At 51.6% G+C, this 23,427-nt stretch overlaps 1 protein-coding gene across 1 annotated transcript in view; it reads left to right on the forward strand.

Moving 5' to 3' along the window:
• The window catches only part of RFX4 (regulatory factor X4), a 69,442-nt gene that overhangs the window by 22,181 nt on the left and 23,834 nt on the right, over nucleotides 1–23,427 (forward strand). The window contains exons 2-10 of the mRNA XM_061564337.1: nucleotides 4,425–4,520; nucleotides 6,247–6,307; nucleotides 12,770–12,893; nucleotides 14,781–14,842; nucleotides 16,238–16,451; nucleotides 17,403–17,480; nucleotides 18,104–18,267; nucleotides 19,394–19,494; nucleotides 21,118–21,176. Coding sequence (XP_061420321.1) covers nucleotides 4,425–4,520; nucleotides 6,247–6,307; nucleotides 12,770–12,893; nucleotides 14,781–14,842; nucleotides 16,238–16,451; nucleotides 17,403–17,480; nucleotides 18,104–18,267; nucleotides 19,394–19,494; nucleotides 21,118–21,176 — 959 coding nt within the window. The remainder of the gene's footprint in view (nucleotides 1–4,424; nucleotides 4,521–6,246; nucleotides 6,308–12,769; nucleotides 12,894–14,780; nucleotides 14,843–16,237; nucleotides 16,452–17,402; nucleotides 17,481–18,103; nucleotides 18,268–19,393; nucleotides 19,495–21,117; nucleotides 21,177–23,427) is intronic.

Genomic DNA, 23,427 nt, shown 5'->3' on the forward strand with positions numbered 1-23,427 from the left:
CACACCACCTCTAACCCAAATCACCCACGTCTGAGTAACTCGTAGACACACAAACAAAAAGAATACCAACACAATTAAAGGTCAGATTAAACACTGACACAAGGCTAGAACAAAACCGGCTTAAACATTTTTCGTTACACTTAAATGTGTTTATTTCGGCAAAAGTTCGAGCTTTCTAATGGTTCTTTAAGTGCCTAAAAATTAGCCTCGGTCTGCTCGATGATACGGTAACTAAATCTGAAATATTAGAATATAACACACAATAAACACAACGTAACTATACGTATCTACTTAACCGACTCATAGTTTGAATACGTCATGAGTTTAAAAAAAGAACGCGATTAAATGTTACCACGACAAACGCTCGCCTCATAATGGCCGCCGTCCGTCTACCACACTGGCCGCGGCCGTTTAAGTGGGCGGAAGTGACGTCACAATCGTTGGGGATACCCTTGCCAAAAAGTGACGTCATCACATTCACCTGATGAATCAAAAACTATGAATCTATGTTTTTTTTATTTTACCAGCTAAGGCCCACTACTCAGCTAAATAGGTCTTTTTCAGAAGCGACCTGGTCGCAAATGATAGCTCAACGGAGTAGCTTATCACGTGGAAATGTATCACCGCCAAATACTCTAAACGCATGTTGAGTCTAAATGTGGCGGGAATATAACACTGTGGCCTTAAAATTTAAGTAAAATACATAAAAGGCGACGTTTCAGTCAAATGCGGTGCTTCCTAGCACGTAAAAAAACGACGAAGAGCCATTGGCTGAAACGTTTCCTATTAGATAAAAGCGATGATGAAGGACCTTCACCAAAATGTCACCTAGGTATTTTTTCCATTTTGAAGCCACACACAGTGAGCGTTATTGACGAACGCGTTACAGTTGTTGTTGTTGTTGTTAAATTGTACTTGTCCACCGCTGCCAACGCAGCATCATCACCAAATGCATTCCTTTAAATTGATTATCGTCGTGTTTATTCATCGTCTGGATCGTTTTCTTTCTCCCGTCTCACGTGTGCGCTCGTTGTTTACAATAGCCACCGTGTGACATCAGCCAGCATATGGTTATAATTTTCACGCAATTATCATTACGATATTATTGTTCGAGGTGTCCGTTGTGTACAAGTAAGCGTTTTCACAATGCAATGTTGTAGTGCAATATTAATGACCAGGTTAAATACCAAAATATGTATTAATTCACGCTATTTTTTTCTACAAAGAAACCTGTAAAATGGTCTACGTGAGCTCGTTACAGACAGCATACGTGAATTTTACAAAGTCTACTGTTTTACATAACTCAAAATAATAATTAGCGTCCTTGCCGAGTATATAAATAACGTTAACATTTTACTATTGTATTGCATTATGTAGTGTATAATTTTGCGTCGAAATGGGATCTCTGTCGTAGAGAAAAAATCAGCAATTCACCAGAATTGAATCCAACAATCCCGACACTGCTGATGAGACACTTAATGTCGAAACCGGTCCAGAGTTTTGCTTGCACTGAGCCAAAGCTGTTGATATTATGCACTCCCAGAAGACAGTACATTTAGATTATTTCGCTGCTATAAATGTCCACGTGATAAGCCACTTCATTGAGCTTTCATTTGTGGTCAGGTCGCTTCTGAAAAATAAGCGTATAGTTCAGTGGGCTCTACCTGATGAGATAAACATTGTTTAGTTTTATTTGTATATTTAAAAGTGATCTGTTTACCTTTTCTATACTTTCCACTGCTCTCGTGCTTTTGGATTGTTTGCTGTTGCAACTTTCTGACCCGTTCCAATGGACATCTGTGAAAAAGAGCTTGAAAGCTTATCGGATTCCTCCAGTATAATTATTCTGATTTTGAATTAATACCAGTATATGTTTTATGTGGAGAGATAGATACGTGAGACGTCTGCTTATTAATTTCGACTTTTTTTTACTCGCTCGTTTCGACCCTTAAGTAATCGAATATTAATCGACGAATCGTCACGCCCCCAAGTATTCATGAAGCGGTGAAAAGTCACGGGGTGGTGCGATACGCGTCACCATCGCCAGCGTGAAACACGACGAGTGCTTTGACTGATGCTACACGACCCATGGTGCTACAGAAAGTCTAGAACGCTGACTATATCGTCTCAGATCTAGTCGCGAGCGTGTACACTCATTACGAGACGCATTCTGAAAGGGGCCTTTTCGAATTCTGGGCCGTCAATATGACGGCGCTGACGTCCATTGGTGGCACTCACGTGGGCACGGGCCCAGCCTCAAGTGCCACGTGGGTTTGAGCCTGTGGACCGAGTAATTCGCCTCGCGCGGAGTGTGACGCAAAAGTTGATAGAAAGCGGCCCAAGCCCCGTACCTTATATGAAGTTTATATTTTATCTTCTTGGTTCTTTCGGTAAAGTCACGTAGAAGGGAAATAATAAAAATAAAACATAAAATACAATTTAATGATGTTTTATTTTTATTATTTTATTATTTCCCTTCTACGTGACTTTATTATGTTTTATTTTTATTATTTTATTATTTCCCTTCTACGTGACTTTACAGAAATAACCAAGAAGATGAATCCCTGCAGTCACGAAAGCTTTAAATCGAAATTTATATTTGATATTAAACGTTATTGTTCGCACTTATTTTTAATTCGTTGCTATATTGTTTCGGCTTCCCGGTCGGAGAGGCGCGATTTCAAATTTCGATGAGGTGGTCAATTCGCTTATCATCTATCTGGGGTAGTTAAAATCAGTACTATTTTGGACAGAGGTCCATTCTGGTTGTCCTCCGAAATGTACCGGCCCCCTGCCATAGGAATCTATAAAATTGCTCTCCCATCGCTTGAGTGTTTCCCACGGAAATGTGTTCCATCCCACGCTTACCACCGCATAGAAACACTCTGTCTGCGACATTCGCAGTAAGCAGTGCACCACCCGGAGGCAGAGAACGGCTCCGAGTTGACGACGTTACGAAACTAAATCTTAAGTTCCCTTTTCGGGGGATTTCAAAAAAAAAAATTGACTCCAGGGGGCTTCATTTCTCACTGAATATGTTTCGAGTCGTTGGTAGACTGAAATGTGTGGCACACGAAGAGGAGAAAGAGTCACAGCGGCGTCTAGGCTGGATGTGGTGCGTCGGTGGCGGAAATGTAGGCACGCTTCCGCGGCCATTTATATATATAATAAGTATAACCCGTAAAAACAAAGTTTTTCACTATAAATCCTTTATATGCGTGGCGGCTAGAGTCCTCTCGTCCTCTGGCTTGAGATGGCTGCCACCTATGGGTCAGATGATTGCATTGCACCATTAAGCAATTGGTAATTAAAAATAATATTTTTGTCCTAAAAAGTGTAAAATTTGTCACGCACAACGAGTTTGTGTGGAAAATGTCAGCTCGATTGGATCACGGGAAGTGGGTTAAAAAACGACCGAAAGATTTGCACGGTCCTAAGCAAGCAAGCGAACTTAATATAAAGGATTTAAAAAGGGAAATGTGTCAATATGTGTGTGTCTGTTCGAAGTGTTTAGCATACTTCCCAACATGCAACAAACTTGCTTCAAATAGTCAAAAAGTCTCCACTTGTTCGCCATCATTGTCCACGCGTGCCTGGAATCTTCTCCAGGCGGTCAACAGAGCCCGGAGGCACGACACTTCTTGTGTTTATTGTTGCAAATCCTCAGAAGTGTTAACATATTTTTGAAGCACCCTGTATCATTGCAGCATTGTTTATATGGAGGGACATTTATAGGAAGGAGGCACAATCGCCTGCTTATTTATTATATTTTAAGTCCTTTGGACATGACTGACCTGTCCGTCCCTCCCTCCAGCCAGACAGCCAGCCAGTAAAACTTGTTCTAAGCACGTGCGACATTACCTACCTTGCAAAGAGTGTTCATTGTGAGTCCACTTGAGTTGATTGTGCCCTGTTCGGTCTCTCTCTCTCTCTCTGTCTGTCTCTCTGTCTGTGTCTGTCTCTCTCTGTGTCTCTGTGTCTCTGTCTCTCTGTCTGTCTGTCTCTCTGTCTGTCTGTCTTTCTCTGTCTCTCTCTCTCTGTCTCTCTGTCTCTCTCTCTCTCTCTGCCTCTCTGTCTCTCTCTCTCTGCCTCTCTGTCTGTCTCTCTGTCTCTCTGTCTCTCTGTCTGTCTGTCTGTCTCTCTGTCTCTCTATCTCTCTGTCTGTCTCTCTGTCTGTCTCTCTGTCTGTCTGTCTCTCTGTCTGTCTCTCTGTCTGTCTGTCTCCCTGTCTATCTGTCTTTCTGTCTGTCTCCCTGTCTCTCTGTGTCTCTGTCTCTCTCTCTGTCTGTCTCTCTCTGTCTGTCTCTCTGTCTCTCTGTCTCTCTCTCTCTCTGTCTCTGTCTCTCTGTCTCTCTCTGTCTGTCTCCCTGTCTCTCTGTTTCTCTGTCTCTCTGTCTCTGTGTCTCTGTCTCTGCACGCGCCAGAGAGCTGGATCGAGCGGTGTCTGAGCGAGAGCGAGGGCAAGGGGAGGTACCCCCCCGAGCACAGCCCCCTCGGGTCCCTCTCCAACGAGGAGGAGCGTGAGTGCGCGCACAAACAACAACAACAACAAACAAACAACCGCCACTAAGTGGCGTTGACGCCACCGCGGCTCTTGTGCCAGGCTATGTGCACTTTAAGACCACGTGAAGTGTCCAACGCCCGCCGGCAGGAGGAGGTCACGGGGCAGACCCAGCAGGTGCCACGGGTCGACTGACTGAGATGACTGGCCCCATGCACCACCTGTGCCCCCCTACTGCGCCAACTTCACCACAGGTCACATACGTACAGACACACGAACGACACGCAATGCAAAACACGTGAGCGGGTTGGAACTCGGGCGACTGGGTTTGTAGAAACATCGCGCAAAACCACAGCGCCACCGCTCCCCTTGAAGTACAAACAAAGATAAAGACGTGTCTGAATGTGCCTACGTCTGAGTGGACATTCGGTAGGAGGCCCAGGACTGGTGTCAGATATTCACCTCCTTCACATAAAGACAAAGATCCCCCGTATAGCCTGGGCAGACTGCTGAGGCAAGTGCTGTAAGCGAGCACCTCCGAAGGTCGGCACGGTGTAAGTGTCCAGGAGCACGCGCGGCCGCCTTTGTCTCCCCAGGTACTAATTTTAGGCTGAGTCAACCTAGGGAAGGCCCCGTTCAGATAATCGTCACTGGTATTGACCGTGAGCGGGAATCGAACCGGGTCGCCGGGTTCGTCACGCAGCGCGCTAACCACTACACCACCGCTCCCCATATACACACGAACGTACACACGCACTCAGTAACACACACACGAACTCAGTAACACACGCACATGAACTCACTAACACACACACTAATCACTAACACACACACACTAACTCACTAACACACACACTCACTAACACACACTAATCACTAAAACACACACACACATTCACTAAAAACACACACACACGCACTCAGTAACACACACACACGCGAACTCAGTAACACACACTCACTAACACACAGTAACACACACACAGTAACACACACACACTAACTCACTAACACACACACACGAACTCGCTAACACACACACACACGAACTCAATAACACACACACACAGTAACACACACACATGAACTCACTAACACACACACACACTCACTAACACACACACAGTAACACACACACAGTAACACACACACACACGAACTCACTAACACACACAGTAACACACACACAAACTCACTAACACACACACAGTAACACACACACACACGTGAACTCACTAACACACACACGCAAACGCCACCCACAAAGTCGCTCACACGCACGCCACCCAGGCCACCACACACAGAGATTAGCGCCTGAGCACCCTCACTCAGTGTGACTGTGGACCTCTACGCTGATTCGTGTGTGTGTGTCTTTGTGTTTGTCTATGTATACTTATGTGTGTCTATGCACAGGCACAACTTTGTGTCTGGCTGTCTCTCTCTCTCTCTGTGTCTGTGTGTCTAGCAGTCTGTCTCTGTGTTGGTGTGTCTTTGTGGGTCTGCATGCCTCCATCTCTCCATGTCTATCCACATCTCTGTCGGTGAGTGTGTGTCCCTCTCTGTTGTTGTTGCCTGTGTCTTTGTGTGTGACCCTGTCTCTCCGTGTTTTGCCTCGTCCTCTACGTGTGTTCGTCTCTCTCTCTCTCGACGTCCCCTTTTTTAAATGTTGATGACCATCTCCATGATGACTGCGCGCGTGTCACAATCTCCCCCCCCCCCGTCTTTGTCTCGCCATCGTCTCTCAGATGACGAGAAAGATAACAGCCGTGCCTCCAAGCCGCACTCCACTCCCGCTACCCTGCAGTGGTGAGTAACTCCGAATTTAAATAAAAACCCCCACAAATACTAAGCGGGATGGGAAAAGAATAGGGACAATAGAGATCACAAATGGTGACATCGCCCCCCCCCTCCCACCGCGAATTCGGATCGATTCATCGCATCGAGAAGGCGCGGCGACTCTGTTTGCTTGGGCCATGCCGAAGAGGCCGTCCTGAAGCGTTGCTGACCACAAGTCCACTCAGTTTCGATTTAAAGCTTTCGTGACTGCAGGGATTCATAGTCTTGGTTCGTTCGGTAAAGTCACGTAAAAGGGAAATGATAAAATAATAAAAAATAAAACATAATAAAATAAAATTCTCACGACGTTTCGGCCACAACGCAAGCAGCCGTCCTCAGGTGAAGAAACAGAGCTGCCATTGGGGACGCTGTCTTTCCGACAGCTCTGTTTATTCACCTGAGGACGGCTGCTTGTGTTGTGGCCGAAACGTCGTGAGAATTTTATTATGTTTTATTTTTTATAATTTTATTATTTCCCTTCGACGTGACTTTACCGAAAGAACCAAGAATATGAAGTCCACTCAGCTCCACATGCGCCCGAACCGCATCAGCTCCATCTCTTCTCACAGCCCGTGCCGCGCCTGTTCATCCCCCTCGTGTCAGGCCATGCGGTGGCTGGCCCAGCCAACGCAGCCCACACTACGAAGATAAATGCAAAGACCCCCCTCCCAACGCCGTATCGCCTTAACGGACTGTCGGGGCAAGTGCTGTTAGCGAGCGCTCCGCAGGAAGAAAAAAACACAAAGTAACCGGCGAACCCAGGTGCGTAGAAAGAGGCAAAGCGATTGGCCCTGTTCAGAAGAATGTCAATTGATGGGATGGGTATCGGCAGCGGGCAGGAGTGGTCACTGTGGGCGACTTGGGAATGGACGCGGGCGTGCGGATGAGCAGTAGGGGGGGGGGGGGGGGGAGCTCGGTGACGAGTCGGTAGGAAGAGCTGAGAAAGTCGGGCTGTAGAAGAGAGAGAGAGACGGGGGGGGGTGAGGAATCATTGAACGGGTCCGGATTTCCCTCTGTCTCGTCTCGCCCCCCTCCCGCAGCAGCAGCAGCAGACGAGATCGCACCTCGCCATCAAATTAGCGCCTCTCGCCAGCCGACCCGACTTCCGAAGGGGAGATCGATGCATGGTGGCTGGCAGGTGGCTGGCCTCAAGGAGTTAAGAGGACCCAGACGGGAGTAAGGGGAGTAGGAGGAGGATGGTGGAGGGAGGACGGAGGGAGATGGAGCCACTTGGCCTATTGCGAAGAGGCGATTGTTTTGCCGAGGTCTCTCATTAGTCGCGGCGGGGTGAATGTTGAGGACTCTCAGAGCCACAGCGGCGTTTTAGTGTCAGGAATGAAGCCCCCCCCTCACCACCACCACCAGGCACCCCACCCCAACTCCGACGGCGGCGGCGTTGTGGTGTTGTCCCCTGGAAGCACGTGCCGCTCGTGGCCGCTTCGCCAAAACCCAAAACCGCTCCCTCCCCTCCCCCCCACCTCGCACAGGTCTCATATATCTCATTCTAGATTTGAAGCTTTCGTGACTGCAAGGATTCATACTCTTAGTTCTTTCGGTAAAGTCACGTAGGTAAAAAATTAAATTAAAATTAATAAAAAATAAAAAATATAAAAAATAAAAATCACGACGTTTCGGAGGCAAGACAAGCTTCCGTCTTCAGGTGAAACTGTCACTTGATACAGATATTTTGCTGTGACAGTTTCACCTGAAGACGGAAGCTTGTGTTGCCTCCGAAACGTCGTGATGTTTTAAAAATATATATTTTTTAATAATTTTAATTTCATTTTTTACCTACGTGACTTTACCGAAAGAACTAAGAGTACTCATATCTCTCGTCTGTGTGTGCGCTTTGTCGCTCGCTCGGTTTAAAAAACAAAAAAATATCCCTGGTGATGAGGTTTGTCCTGGTTTTTTTTTGGTAGGGCAGGCCATTGTTGTCGTTGTTGTTTGTTTGTTGTTGTTGTTTAGGGTAGGGGTAATGATGGTCGAGTAATGTGTCGGGTGTTGGCGGTCGTGGGGAGCGGTAGTGTAGCGGTCAGCGCTGCGCTGCGCTACAAATCCCGAATCCGGCGACCCGAGTTCGATTCCCGCTCCCGGCCAACACCAACGATGATTATCTGAACCGGTCATGGGGTCTCTCCGAGGTCGGCAGCCCCACTGGGGAGACAAAGGAGGTCGGGCGTGGTGTTGGCCACCCACCCCCTCGTGTGCCGTTTCGGCCTTCATAGGTGCTACTCGCTGGCAGCACTTGCCCCTACAGTCTGCACACGAGGGGGTGGGTTTGGCGGTGGTGGACCGTAGTGGTGGTGGCGGTGGTGTAGTGAAAGTGAATCGCAATGTGCAACTAGCCTGGAACAAGCGCCCCAATTCGTGGCAAGAGTGCCCACATGGTACACGAGGAGGTGGGGGGGTAGCCAACATTACACCTGGCCGGCTTTCACTCCGCAGTCCCGATGTTTACTACACACTGCACCAGGCACTCATTTGAGGCCGAGTCGACCTCGAGGAGGGGCCAAGACCGGTTAATATAATCGTCAGCGGTGTTGGCCATGAGCGGGGATCGAATTGCGGGTGGCCGGATTCGTAGCGCAGTGTCGCGCTAACCACGACACTACCGCTCCCCACATACAAGGACACCCCGTATGGCCTCAACAGACTGCTGTTGGGCAAGTGCTGTTAGCGAGCAGCACCTATGAAGGCCGTCACGGCACACAACGGGATGAGTGGCCAATGCCACGCTCGGCCGTCTTTGTCTCCCCAGTGGCGATGTTTACACACCGCATCAGGTACACATTTGAGGCTGAGTCGACCTAGGGGAGGCCCAGGAATCGAACTTGGGACGCCGCGATAACGCTACCGCTCCCCACACCACGCACAAAGACAAAGATCCCCCGTATAGCCTCAACAGACCGTTGGGGCAAGTGCTGTTTGCGAGCAGCACCTGTGAAGGCCGGAACAGCACACGAGAGGGAGCACGGCTTGCCAACACCACGCACACAGACACACACGCACACAGACAGACACACACGCACACAGACACACACACAGACAGACACACACACAGACACACACGCACGCACACAGACACACACGCACACAGACAGACACACACGCACACAGACACACACACACACACAGACAGACACACACGCACACAGACACACACGCACACAGACAGACACACACACAGACAGACACACACACACGTCGAGACGGAGACACGCGCACACACACAATGACGTGGCGTGAATGAATGGGTGGCTGTTGATGAGGACCGGTGGCCGCCTGCATCGTTCGCATAGCTTTCTGCGCTCCTCTTCCACCGCGCAGATGACGAACGCGCCGCCCCCCCCCCACCCACCCCCCTGCGCCTCGTCCCCTTCCTTCGTCGCCCTTTTGTCGTGAGCACGTAACGAGCTTAATTGGAGGATGCCAATTAAATGAGGGTGGCGGGCTCTTTATTTCTTAACCCCCCTCCAACCCAGGGGGGTCACGTGACTCACCCAGGGCGCACCCCCCGACTCGGGCGAAGCTCGCATCGCACGGCGGCTGCGTTCATAGGTGCCCGCCGAGAGCACCTGCCCCAACAGTCTGCCAAGAGGCTATACGGGGCATCATTGTCTTTATATATGTACGTGTGTGTATCTGTGTGGGAGATGGCACAGTAGGGGGGTAACAAGCTGGTGGTGCATCTACCGATCATCTCAGTCAGCCAACCCGTGGCACCTGCTGGGTCTGTCCCGTGACCTCCTCCTGCACCTAGTCTGGCACAGTAGCGGGCACCGCTGGTGGTGCATCTACCGGTCATCTCAGTCAGCCAACCCATGGCACCTGCTGGGTCTGTCCCGAGACCTCCTGCACCTAGCCTGGCACAATATGGGGGTACAAGCTGGTGGTGCATCTACCGGTCATCTCAGTCAGCCAACCCGTGGCACCTGCTGGGTCTGTCCCGAGACCTCCTCCTGCACCTAGCCTGGCACAGTAGGGGGTACAGCTGGTGGTGCATCGACCAGTCATCTCAGTCAGCCGACCCACGGCACCTGCTGGGTCTGTCTCGAGACCTACTCCTGCACCTAGCCTGGCACAGTAGCGGGCACAGCTGGTGGTACATCTACCGGTCATCTCAGTCAGCCGACCCACGGCACCTGCTGGGTCTGTCCCGAGACCTCCTCCTGCACCTAGCCTGGCACAATAGGAGGGTACAAGCTGGTAGTGCATCTACCGGTCATCTCAGTCAGCCGACCCACGGCACCTGCAGGGTCTGTCCCGAGACTTCCTGTCAGCAGCGGAGCCTTGGACACTTCACGTCGCCTTAAAGAGCACCTAGCCTGGCACAGGCGCCGCGGTGACGTCACCGTCACTTAATCGCGAATGGCGGCTATTGGATTTGTATTGGGAAGCGATCGTGGTGTGGTGCTTAGCGCAATGCGCACCGCAACCTGCGCGTCCACCTGTGGGTTCGATCGCCGGTCACGGCTAACATCAGTGGCGAGAGCGCTGTGCGTATCTGTAGCGTGCGCGGTAGGTGAGTGCCCCGTTACCGGGGAGACAAAGGCGGTGGTGCGTGCCACACTGCCTCCTCGCACGCCATTCGGAGTTGCTCGATATTTATGAATGGTGAAGTATAGTCAAACAACCCCCCCCCCCGCCATGACCGACACGGCATCGGGAGGTATTCATCCAGCAGTGGATTGGCAAAGGGCTGCAAGTTAGACAGGCGCAGCCCTGCAATTTTGTTGCTCAAGACCCCGCTGACGGATGGGCCTCCACGACAGAGGGAGCTCGAGAGAGCGACCGTCTAAGGAGGGTGTTTTGGCCTACTCTTCCACTGCCGGTCAGACGTCTCGGAAGAAATGAGGGTAGCCACATGTTACACCGGCCCCAGGCAAGCCTGCCGATTGACTAACTGGCTCACGAAGAGGGGCTGGCAATTATTTTCCTTTTTGCGTAATTGTTATGAATATTAATCCTGAAGGTTTTTTTGGGTTAGATCGCGTAAGTATGAATGTGCCGTAACCCTCCACCACCCGACACGGGCGGCAAGGTTTGTCACGCAAACAACGCGCGCCAATTAGTGACAGCTTCAGCCCACCAGTGTGTTGCAGAGTGGATTCACTCTGGGAGTTTGAACAGCAGGGAGTAGATTTACTCTCAAACACACCGGTAGTCAGATATCCCTTTTAAATGATATTGGGGTGTTGTTATCGCCACACGTATCGACCGCTGAACTCTCTCCCCACGTACCCTCCTGCAGGGAAATGTTCGTCTCTTTAATTCTCAAAATTGCAATTTTGCCTAAAACATAATATTATTTAGTTGCTGTGCGGTCATTGACGCCAGGGCTAAGACCGTCAAACTCACAGAAAATGAGAATCAGGTTTAATCGCCAAAACGTCTATCTGGTCGCTTTGTAACAATAGGGGTTTCTACGAAGGCATTGTTTGCGACCGGGCTGATACCATCAACTCTCTGCACTTGAGAACCCCGACTCATCACCACGGTTGAGCCGCCGCAGCGAAGATTCGAACCCAGGCTCCCAGCGGCGCCGACTCTGCGTTTCTCTGACCCTGGGGACCCACCTGGCCACTTCAGAGCAAAGGGGGTGTTGTGTGTGTATGTGTGTGTACTTGAGCCCACCCATCGTTCACCCCCCCCCCCCCCACGTCGCTCCCTTCACAACCCCCCACGAATTAATTCTCGTAAGAAGGCTACGCTGTCTGGCCACTCCCCACCACGCCACGTGTTTATCCCTTTACAATTCGCTGCTTGCAATTAGCCAACGGGCATGGCGCAATTAATTGATGTTTCAATTTGCGCATCTCGTGAACATAAGCAAGCATATAGGGGTGGTTTTGATTTAGATGGTTTTTTTCTCTAAACAAAGTTGCTGAGCAAAGGCCCCTGAATGGAAAGCGAACATCAACAAGCGGCCCTACCAACGTGAACACGTGTTTTGTTTTATTTTAATGAACAGGGTTATTATACGAGCTTGGGAAAAGAGAGGAAAGCAGGGAATTACAACGTGGATGTGTTTCTGTGTGGTTGTTTCTGTGTGACGGTGTGATGATGCGTCTGCGTGGTTGCGTGTCTGTGTGCTGGTGTGTTTATGGGGAGCGGTGGTGTAGCGGTTAGCACGCTGCGCTACAAACCTGGCGACCCGAGTTCGATTCCCGCTCACGGCCAACACCGGTGACGATTATCCGAACTGGTCCTGGGACTCCCCTAGGGCGACTCAGCCTTTAATAAGTACTTGGTGCGATGTGTAAACATCATCCAATGGGCAAAGCCGGGCAGGGGTGGTGCTGGTCACCCACCCCCCTGTTCGTGTGCCGTTCCCACCCTCATAGATACTACTCGCAAAACAGCACTTGCCCCAACAGTCTACTGAGGCTACACGGTGCGGTGCTGGTCTTTGTCTTTGTGCTGTGCCAGGCTGGAGGACAACTATGAGATCGCCGAGGGGGTGTGCATCCCGCGCAGCGCGCTCTACATGCACTACCTCGACTTCTGCGAGAAGAACGACACGCAGCCCGTCAACGCCGCCAGTTTCGGCAAGGTGGACACATCAGCGTCGTCGACATCGTCGTTGTAATTGTGGCCGTCGTCGTCATTGTCACCGTCATCGTTGTAATTGTGGCCATCGTCACCGTCATCGTCATCATCGTCGTCATCGTCACCGTCATCGTTGTAATTGTGGCCGTCATCACCATCGTCATCATCGTCGTCGTCGTCGTCATCATCACGGTCATCGTTGTAATTGTGGCCGTCATCATCATCGTCATCGTCGTCGTCATCGTCACCGTCATCGTTGTAATTGTGGCCGTCGTCACCGTCATCGTCATCGTCGTCATCATCACCGTCATCGTTGTAATTGTGGCCGTCATCACAATCATCATCGTCGTCGTCATCATCACGGTCATCGTTGTAATTGTGGCCGTCGTCATCGTCACCGTCATCGTTGTAATTGTGGCCGTCATCACCATCATCATCGTCATCATCGTCGTCATCGTCACCGTCATCGTTGTAATTGTGGCCGTCATCACCATCATCATCGTCGTCGTCATCATCACGGTCATCGTTGTAATTGTGGCCGTCGTCATCGTCACAACGTCAGCGGTTGTAATTGTGCCCGTCAATCGTCCATCATCGTCGTCATCATCCACCGTCATCGTTGTAATCTGTGGCCGTCATCACCATCATCATCGTCGTCTGGGTCATCATCACGTTCATCGGTGTTGTAATTGTGGACGTCTTCATCGTCAAACCGTCATCATTGTAATTGTGGCCGTCATCGACCATCATCATCGCGTCATCATCGTGTCCGTCATCGCACCACCGTCATCGTTGTTAATTGTGGCCCGCTCACCATCATCATCGTCATCATCGTCGTCTATAGTCACCGTCATCGTTGTATTGTGGCCGTCATCCCCCCCCCCCACCATCATCAATGTCGCACGTCGTCACGTTCGTCGTCATCGTCCACCGTCATCGTTGTATTTGTGGCCGTCAATCCCATCATCATCGTCCATCATCGTCATCGTCGTCATCATCGTCAATCGTTGTAATTGTGGCCTGTCAAGCACCATCACTAGTCCTAGTCGTCGTCCATCGGTCAACGTCATCGTTGTAATTGTGGCCGTCACACCATATCATGTCGTCGTTCATCGTCACCGTCATCGTTGTGATTGTGGCCGTCATCACCATCGTCATCGTCGTCGTCATCGTCACCGTCATCGTTGTAATTGTGACCGTCATCACCATCATCATCGTCGTCATCATCACGGTCATCGTTGTAATTGTGGCCGTCATCGTTGTCGTCGTCATCAACGTCATCATCGTTGTCATCAACAATGTTGTCATCATCCTAATCAACCCCGATCTCTTCATTATCCACCAACTCTGATGTTTACATGATCCGCCAAACCTCGACCACTTCCTAATCCACCCATTCTGATGTTTCCCATGATGCACCAAATCTCATCTCTCCATGATCTGCCCACCCCAATCTCTTCACCATCCACCAACTCTCATCTCTCCATGATCTAATTCTATATGTGAAGTTTTCGTGACTGCAAGGATTCATACTCTTTGGTTTTTTCGGTAAAGTCACGTAGGTAAAAAAATTTAAATAAATTAAATCACGACGTTTCGAGCGCAACACAAGCGACCTTCTTCAGGTGGGGACAACTTAGCGAAAGCACAACCGCTTAAGTGTGTCCATGATCTGCCCACCCCAATCTCTTCACCATCCATCAACTCTCATTTCTCTATTATCGGCCAACCCTCAATCCCCTGCTGATTCACAAACTCCGATCCCTGTACGTTCCACGAAAAGAACAAACAAACAAAAACAACCCCACGATCTCTTTGTGCGATCCACCAACCCCGGTCTCAGAGCGCCCGGCTGACCGTGATCACGTTGCGTGTCCCCTTCACTCCGCAGATCATTCGCCAGCAGTTCCCACAGCTCACCACTCGACGGCTGGGCACGCGGGGACAGTCCAAGTGAGTCGTCGCCTCGACTATAACCCCTCGCGTTCTCCTCCTCCTCCTCTTCTCTTACGGCGTGGTCGTCAAGGGGACGTCCATAAATGACGTCACGCACCTGGGGCGGGGGGGGGGTCAGTCATTTGTGACGATGGTTGACGAGGGGGGGGGTTGAGAAATGTGACGTCGCATCAAAATGCGCAACTTTAGATAAATATAGACAACAGCGTTCTACTTAATTAAATAGACGTTTTAATAAATGTTGACTCCTACAACATCAGAGTGCAGCGCCACATTAAATACGCACTACAATAACAATAGTTTAAAGCGATTTGAAGCATGGTTTTTTTTTTGGGGGGGGGGGCAAAGCTTTGTGACGTCATATTTTAGGGGGGGGGGGGTCTGATGTTGTCACGTAAAACAAAACAGTGGCAATTTAGTGACCTGCTTCAGCACACCGGTGTGCCGGAGAGAGTAACTCCGCAACATTTACAATTTGAGAACGTCAAGAAAACCAGCGAAACATCTGCCGACGACTTAAAACCGTGCAGTGTTGTTTGTCCCCTCCATTTCTCACGTTGACACGGGCAGTTGTTTTTGTATTTTTTTTGCACCGACATTAGTTCGCTTCATCGCTGTGCTTGATGTTTATTTATTTCTGGCGACCCGTGTGTCACTCACCCTCGCACGTGAGACTCTGGCATCTCGAGTTCTCACCCTGATTACACAGAATCGACTTGGAACTCAGAAAGCCCCTCCCCTCCCCCAACTAAAATATTTGAATCGGAAAGCTCACACCAGGTAATGATTTTAGGCTGAGTCGACCCAGGGGAGGCCCAGCACCGGGTCAGATAATCGTCACTGGGTTGGCAGGTTCGTAGCGCAGTGTACTAACCGCTACACTACCGCTCCCCACTCACGCACACATTCACACACGGACTCACTCACTCACGCACACTCACTCACACTTACGTGCACGCACACACTCGTGCATTCACGTACACACCCACTCACGCACACACTCACGCACACACACACACGTACACACACGCACTCGCGCACACACACACACGCGCTCATACACACACACGCACACACACACTCACGCACGTACACACTCACGCACACACACGTACACATTCATGCATTCACGTACACACGCACTCACGCACACACACACGCACTCACGCACACACACACGCACTCACACACACACACACGCACTCACGCACACACACACGCACTCACACACACACGCATTCACTCACGCGCACTCACGCACGCACTCACTCACGCGCACACGCACGCACTCACGCACACGCACACACGCACACACACTCACACACACTCACCCACACACGCACTCACGCACACACACTCACTCACGCGCACACTCACGCACTCACGCCGCAGGTACCACTACTACGGGATCGCCGTGAAAGAGTCTTCGGCCTACTACGACGTCATGTACTCGAAGAAGGGCGCCGCGGGGCTGGGCGACACGGCCAAGAAGGAGGCGCCCAAGCAGGCGGTCGCCTACTCGCCGCGCTCCAAGCTCGGCACCCTCCTGCCCGACTTCCCCAGCGTCAAGGAGCTCACGCTGCCGACTGGCATCCCCGCAGATAAGGTGCGCGCGCGCGTTGCACCTGCGCGTGTGCTGCACGTGGTGCACGTGTACGTGTGTGCGCACGCGTGTTGCACGCGTGATGCACGTGTGTGTGTGTGTGCGCGCGCGCGTGTGTGGGTACGCGCGTGTGTGGGTACGCGCGTGTGCACGTGTGTGTGCGCGCGTGTGTGTGCGCGTGCACGTGTGTGTGTGCGCGCGCGTGTGTGTGGGTACGCGCGCGCGCACGCGTGGTGCACGTGTGTGTGTGTGCACGTGTTGCACGTGTGTGTGCGCGCGCGTGTGTGTGGGTACTGCGCACGTGTACACGCGCGTGTGCACGTGTGTGTGGGGAACGCGCGTGCGCACCTGTGTGTCGGTACGCGCGTGTGCATGTGTGTGTGTACACGTGTGTGTGTGTAGCGGTTAGCGCGCAGCACTACGAAGCCGGCGACCCGAGTTCGATTCCCGCTCACGGCCAACACCAGTAGACGATTATCTGAACCGGTCCCGGGCTTCCCATATGTCGGCTGAACCTGAAATGAGTACCTGGTTCGGTGTGTGAACATCACCGGCCCCTCGTGTACCGTGCCGGCCTTCATGGGTGTTTGTTAACAGCAATCGCCACAACAGTCTGTCCAGGACATGCGGGGGAGCTTTGTCTTTGTGCGTGTGGGAGTCTGGATCAATGTTGCATCGCGGGAGGGTTGGGGAGTTGAATGAGCGAGCGGGTGAGTGGATTGGAGGAGCAGCAGTCGCAGTAACAGCATCAGCAGTAGCAGCATCAGTAGGAGCTGTTGCAGCATCAGAAGCAGCTGTTGCAGTAGCAGCATCAGTAGCAGCTGTTGCAGTAGCAGCATCAGTAGCAGCTGTTGCAGTAGCAGCATCATTAGCAGCTGTAGCAGGATGCGTGCGTAAGCACCGAGCCGGGCGCCCAATGATCCGTGTGGGGCATCCCGTCCCCGCGTCGGGCAGGTGTCCACCTTCATCATGATGTACCGCACGCACTGCCAGAGGATACTCGACACGGTGATCCGGGCCAACTTCGACGAGGTGAGAGCACGGACTCTTCCTCATTTCCGTCGTCTCCTCCACGATCCGCCTTCCAACGTCTGCCCCGGCCTTCTTGCGCGCCGCGGTGTGCGCGCGATTCCTCCGGCCGTGGCGCTGCGGCTGCTGCTGAGCGGGGCCTTCACTCCTCGCGACTCTTCTTGTTCGGATCACAACCGGCCGGCCTCGTGGACCTCTCACCGTCCCATCGTGCGCGGATGATGATTCGTGGCTGATGATGATGACGACGACGAGAATGCTGGTGGATTGATGGTGGTGGATTGATGGTGGTGGATTGATGGTGGTGGATTGATGGTGGTGGATTAATGATGATGTTGACGATGATGATGATGGCAGGTTGATGAAGATAATAGTGGTTGAATTGTAACAGTTGACGGCGGATTGATGACAGATTGATGACGGTGGTTTGATGATCGTGGATTAATGATCGTGGATTGATGACGACGACGATGGCAGTACGATGATGGAGTGAAGACGGCCTTCACGCAGCAGTGGCCAAGATCGCGCCAACGACGACGACGAGAATGACGCCGACGAAGAGCCACGACCTTCCCCCTGACGGCGATGACCTCGCGTGACCCCGCTGCCCTGCCCCCCCCCCCCAGGTGCAGAGCTTCCTGCTGCACTTCTGGCAGGGCATGCCCCCCCACATGCTGCCCGTGCTCGGCTCCCCGGCCGTGGCAAACATCGTGGGGGTGTGCGACTCGATCCTCTACAAGGCCATCTCGGGCGTGCTCATGCCCACTGTGCTCCAAGCTCTTCCAGACAGGTAGGGGGGCGGTGGGGGGAGCAGTGGAGGTGAAAGGGAGGGAGTTGATTGGCGGGGGGGGGGGGGTGTACCACAAAAGAAAGCATCATGGGGGGAATGATTGAAGTGGAAAGTCGCGTGTCTCCTCGTGCGCCGTGCCGGCCTTCGTCGGTGCTACTCGCTAACGGCACTTGCCCCCAAACGCTCTTGTTCAAGGCTAACACGGGGGACCTTTGTTTTCGTATGCGCGTGTGCGTGTGTATGTGTGTGTGTACGTATGTGTGTGTGTACGTGTGTGTGTGTACGTGTGTGTGTGTACGTGTGTGTGTGTACGTGTGTGCGCGTGTGTGTGTACGCGTGGGTGTACGTGTGTGTGTACGTGTGTGTGCGCGTGTGTGTGTGTGTGTACGCGTGTGTGTGTGTGTACGTGTGTGTGTGTACGTGTGTGTGTGTATGTGTGTGTGCGCGTGTGTGTGTGTGTACGTGTGTGTGTGTATGTGTGTGTACGTGTGTGTGTGTGTGTGTACGCGTGTGTGTGTGTGTACGCGTGTGTGTGTATGTGTGTGTACGTGTGTGTGCGCGTGTGTGTGTGTGTACGTGTGTGTGTGTGTGTACGTGTGTGTACGCGTGTGTGTACGCGTGGGTGTACGTGTGTGTGTACGTGTGTGTGTGTGTACGTGTGTGTACGCGTGTGTGTGCGCGTGTGTGTGTGTGTGTACGTGTGCGTGTGTACGTGTGTGTGTACGTGTGTGTACGTGTGTGTGCGCGTGTGTGTGTGTGTGTACGCGTGTGTGTGTGTGTGTACGTGTGTGTGTGTGTGTACGTGTGTGTGTGTATGTGTGTGTGCGCGTGTGTGTGTGTGTACGTGTGTGTGTGTATGTGTGTGTACGTGTGTGTGTGTATGTGTGTGTGCGCGTGTGTGTGTACGTGTGTGTGTGTGTACGCGTGTGTGTGTGTGTACGCGTGTGTGTGTATGTGTGTGTACGTGTGTGTGCGCGTGTGTGTGTGTGTACGTGTGTGTATGTGTGTGTACGTGTGTGTGTGTATGTGTGTGTGCGCGTGTGTGTGTGTACGCGTGTGTGTGCGCGTGTGCGCGTGTGTGTGTATGTGTGTGTACGTGTGAATGCACGCGCGTGCGTGTGCCCAGTCTCACCCAGGTGATCCGAAAGTTCGCGAAGCAGCTGGACGAGTGGCTCCGCGTGGCGCTGGACGACCTGCCGGAGAACCTGTGCGTCGTCAAGTTCGAACGTGCGTCCGACTCGGGAGCGGCGGCCACGATGACGATGATGACGATGATTATGACGACGATGACAGTGATGACGACGACGATGATAACAACGATGACGATTATGACGACACTGATAGTGACGATGACAATAACGACAACGATGATAATGACGGCGATGACGACGACGATGATAATAACAACGATGACAATGATGACGACGACGATGATGATGACGACGATAATGATAACAATGATGACGACGACGATGATTATGACGACGATGATAATAACGATGACAATAACGACGATGATGACGACGATGATAATGATGACGACGACGATGGGGATTCTTGCGTGGCGTAGCGGGGAACGGGAAGGTGCCGAGGTTCGGGTGATCGAGGCAGGCGGTGCGCGCCACTGCTGGACCTAAAGGGACCTTGAGGCCTTCCCGTCCGATGCCATCGGCGGTGTCGGCCGCGATGGCCTCTGCACTGCGGTGACACAATAAATAATGGGCGCACGATACGTCTCCTCCGCGTGCCTGTCTGGCCCTCCTCATGAACGATACAAGTTTGTATCTATATTTTTTTTACATCCCGTCAGTCACACGGACTTTCTGGAAATGTACAAATGTAACATTTCACCAGAGTTAGTTTGACACAAGCACACTCTGCATCCGGTGTGCCATCAGCAGAGTTCATGTGTGGCGGTCGCGTAGCGGCTCGCGCACTGCACTACGAACCCAGCGGCCCGAGTTCGATGCCTGCTTATGGCCAACACCCAGTGACGATTATCTGAACCAGTCCTGGGCCTCGCTTAGGTCGACTCAGCCTCACATGAGTACCTGGTGCGGTGTGTAAACATCGCCATTAGGGAGACAAAGGCGGCCGGGCGTGGTGCTGTCCACCCACCCCCTCGTGTGCAGTGCTCGCTAACAGCACTTCAGAATCTCAATATTACTGGTAGGAACCTCTTGGTTACACCAGCCCACAGGGGATTATTGTGTCCGTCCGTCGTGCATCCAAAAATTGGAGGGGTGGGGCTGGGTGGAGAGGGGAGGGTGGGGAGGGGCTGGGTGGGGAGGGGTTGGGTGGGGAGGGGAGGGTGGGGAGGGGCTGGGTGGGGAGGGTGGGGCTGGGTGGGGGGTGGGAGCGGAGGGGCTGGGTGGGGAGGGGCTGGTCACCCCGTGGTGCCCTTATAAAACTCAACATTTAACCTACTCACGCCGGCTTGTGCCCGCCCTCACAGTCGGGCATATTTGCGGAATACACCACGCCGCCGTTGACCCCGGCCATTGACCGAGCAACCCAACGTTCCTACCAGCTCCCTCCGCAGGAATGTGTTTATTTACGCTGGAGGAATCCGATGAGCCACAAAGCTATTTTTCACTTGCCCCAAAAGTCTATTGAAGGCTATACTGGGGGGGTGGGGAGTGGGTCTTTGTCCGTGTCTAACGTGTGGCCCCACAGGTAGCCGAGGGTCCAATTCAGGCACCTCAATCAGGGGGATGTACTCCGCGCTCCGGGGCTCCAATGTGTCACTCCGTTCCTCCGCCGTCACGCGCGCCGCGCCAGTTGTCTCCCCGCGTGGCGCCGTGAAGCCGAGAGGAGCCTCACCCTGGATGTGAACCCTTTCCCTTGCAGTGGCCCGGAGGTTTTCTCAGATCCTGCGGAGGCAGACTTCTCTCAACCACCTGTGCCAGGTGGGTCAGGTGACAGGTGTGTGTTTACCTGGCTGCTGAGTTCACATGTACTAACGAAATCAAACTATGTATGTTTTTTTTTTATTTTAACCAGGTAAGGCCCCATTGAGCTGTATAGGTCTTTTTTCAGAAGCGATCTGGCCACAAATAATAGCTCAACGAAGTGCCTTGTCATGAGGAAATTCAGAGCAGCCAAGCACTCTGAGTTCTAAATGCGAAGGGAAAAACCGGTGGACCCGGAGAAACATCCACACGACCACGTGGAGAGAGACTCGAAACACTACAAATATACAGCAGCAGGCGTCAGGGTCGGGATCCAACCCACCTCCTCCTGCATACCAGGCGAGGTAGTTAGCATTTCAAAGCCACCGTGATGATGAGATAGAGAGAGACGCAAACTACAAATGTACAGCAGGCATCATGATCAGGATCGAACCGGCAAAACTCCTGTATACCAGGCGAGGCAGTGAACATCTCCGAGCCACCTCTTATATTCATAAAAACGGTTGACCTTTACCGAGGAAAGCTTCATCGAGTCTCAAGACACTTTCACCGAGGATCCTGAATCGGGTTAGTTCGCCCCTTCCGTGAACGTGCGTTTGATTGGCATCCTTGTGGGAGGAAGCCGGAGAAAACTCCCCAAGCATCGACCTGGGCCCACTCAGCACCCCCATCTCCTTGACCTCACCCCCGCAGCGCCACGCCTACAGCACCTGGCAAGCCCTAAGCAGGCTCAGCCCCCCGCTTAGCTTGAGAGAACCAATGAGATTAAATGTTGATTTGAAAGTTTCGTGACCGCAGAAATCCATACTCTTTAGTTCTTACGGTAAAGTCACGCAGGTAGAAAATAAAATAAATCACGACGTTTCGGTCGCAACACACAAGCGTCCGTCGTCAGGTTCCTGTCCGTTACAACACGGAACCCGCACCCCGATATAACGTGGAACGCCCGGTGGCTAGGACTACTTGCTTGAGCTGCACAGCTGAGCGATACGGTACGCGGAATAAGGTAACGCGGCTGCGTACCCCCAGTAACTGGTCCCGCCGTCTCACCGTGCGCAGTGTGCGTAGTCCATCGTCTCTCGCCACACTTGATCGTCATGACATTATTTTAATTGTTTTCACTTTACACGTTTATCGCTTGACGCGTCACTTTTCAGGAACGCATCTACCGCGTTAAACGAGGACTTTGCGTGTAAACGTATAAATGTGTGTGCCAACAACAGTGACAATTACTTAAGCCGGTTCTGGGCCTCCCCTAGGTCGACTCGGCCTCAATTGTGCACATATTGCAATGTGTAAAAACATCGCAACGAGGGAGACAAAGGCGGCCGGGCTTGACGACGGCCATCCCAAACCCCTCTTGTGCCATTCCGGCCTTCATAGGTGCTCGCTAACAGCACTTGGCCCAATAGTCTGTTAAGGCTACACGGGTGGTCTTTGTGTGTGTGGCAGCTAGAGCACGCGCCAACAATTGCCCAAGCTCTGTAGCCCTATCATTATCGGGAACGTTATGGATACAGGGTGCTTCAAAACAAATGTTCACACTTCTGAGAATTTGCAACAATAAACACAAAAAGTGTCGTGCCTCCAAGCTCTGGAGACCACCTGGAAAAGATTCCAGGCCACGTGTTGACAATGATGGTGAACAAGTGGTGACTTTTTGACTTTGTGAAGCTATTAACTTACATTTGTTATCATGTTACAGTTATTTTCCATCAAAAAACGATAGTCGCGTGTAAGTGTTAAACATTGTTGTAAAGCTCCCTGTATGTACACGTGCGTTTGCAAAGTGTTTTTAATAGTAATTTGGCCAAGATTGTTGCGTGCCCCTAAACCACGCAAATTAAACTGCGAATCATATCATTGGGGATCCCTAGCATTATACATTTTAAAGATTACTGTGTAACAAAAAAACATTTATTTATTTTCCTGGGTAGTAAGTGTTATTTGCCAATTGCTTATGCCCCAAAAGTACAGAAAATGGCTATTATTCCCCACAAACTTTGCTTTTGTGACCACGACAGTGATATTTTGAAATGTACCTATTGTCAATGAGAAAACGTGGTGTGCATTTGTGTCATTCCTTCACGTAAAGTCCTGGTCACAAAAGCAAAGTTTGTGGGGAACAATACCCATTTCTGTACTTTTGCGGCATTAGCAATTATGAAATAGCACTTACTACCCAGGAACAAAAATCGTGTTACATAGTGAATCATTATTAGAATATCGGCCGTGCATTTCCCCCTCC

This window comes from Lethenteron reissneri, chromosome 33 (assembly GCF_015708825.2).
Source record: "Lethenteron reissneri isolate LAM-NWPU_2019-01 chromosome 33, ASM1570882v1, whole genome shotgun sequence".
In the NCBI taxonomy this organism is placed as follows: domain Eukaryota; kingdom Metazoa; phylum Chordata; class Hyperoartia; order Petromyzontiformes; family Petromyzontidae; genus Lethenteron; species Lethenteron reissneri.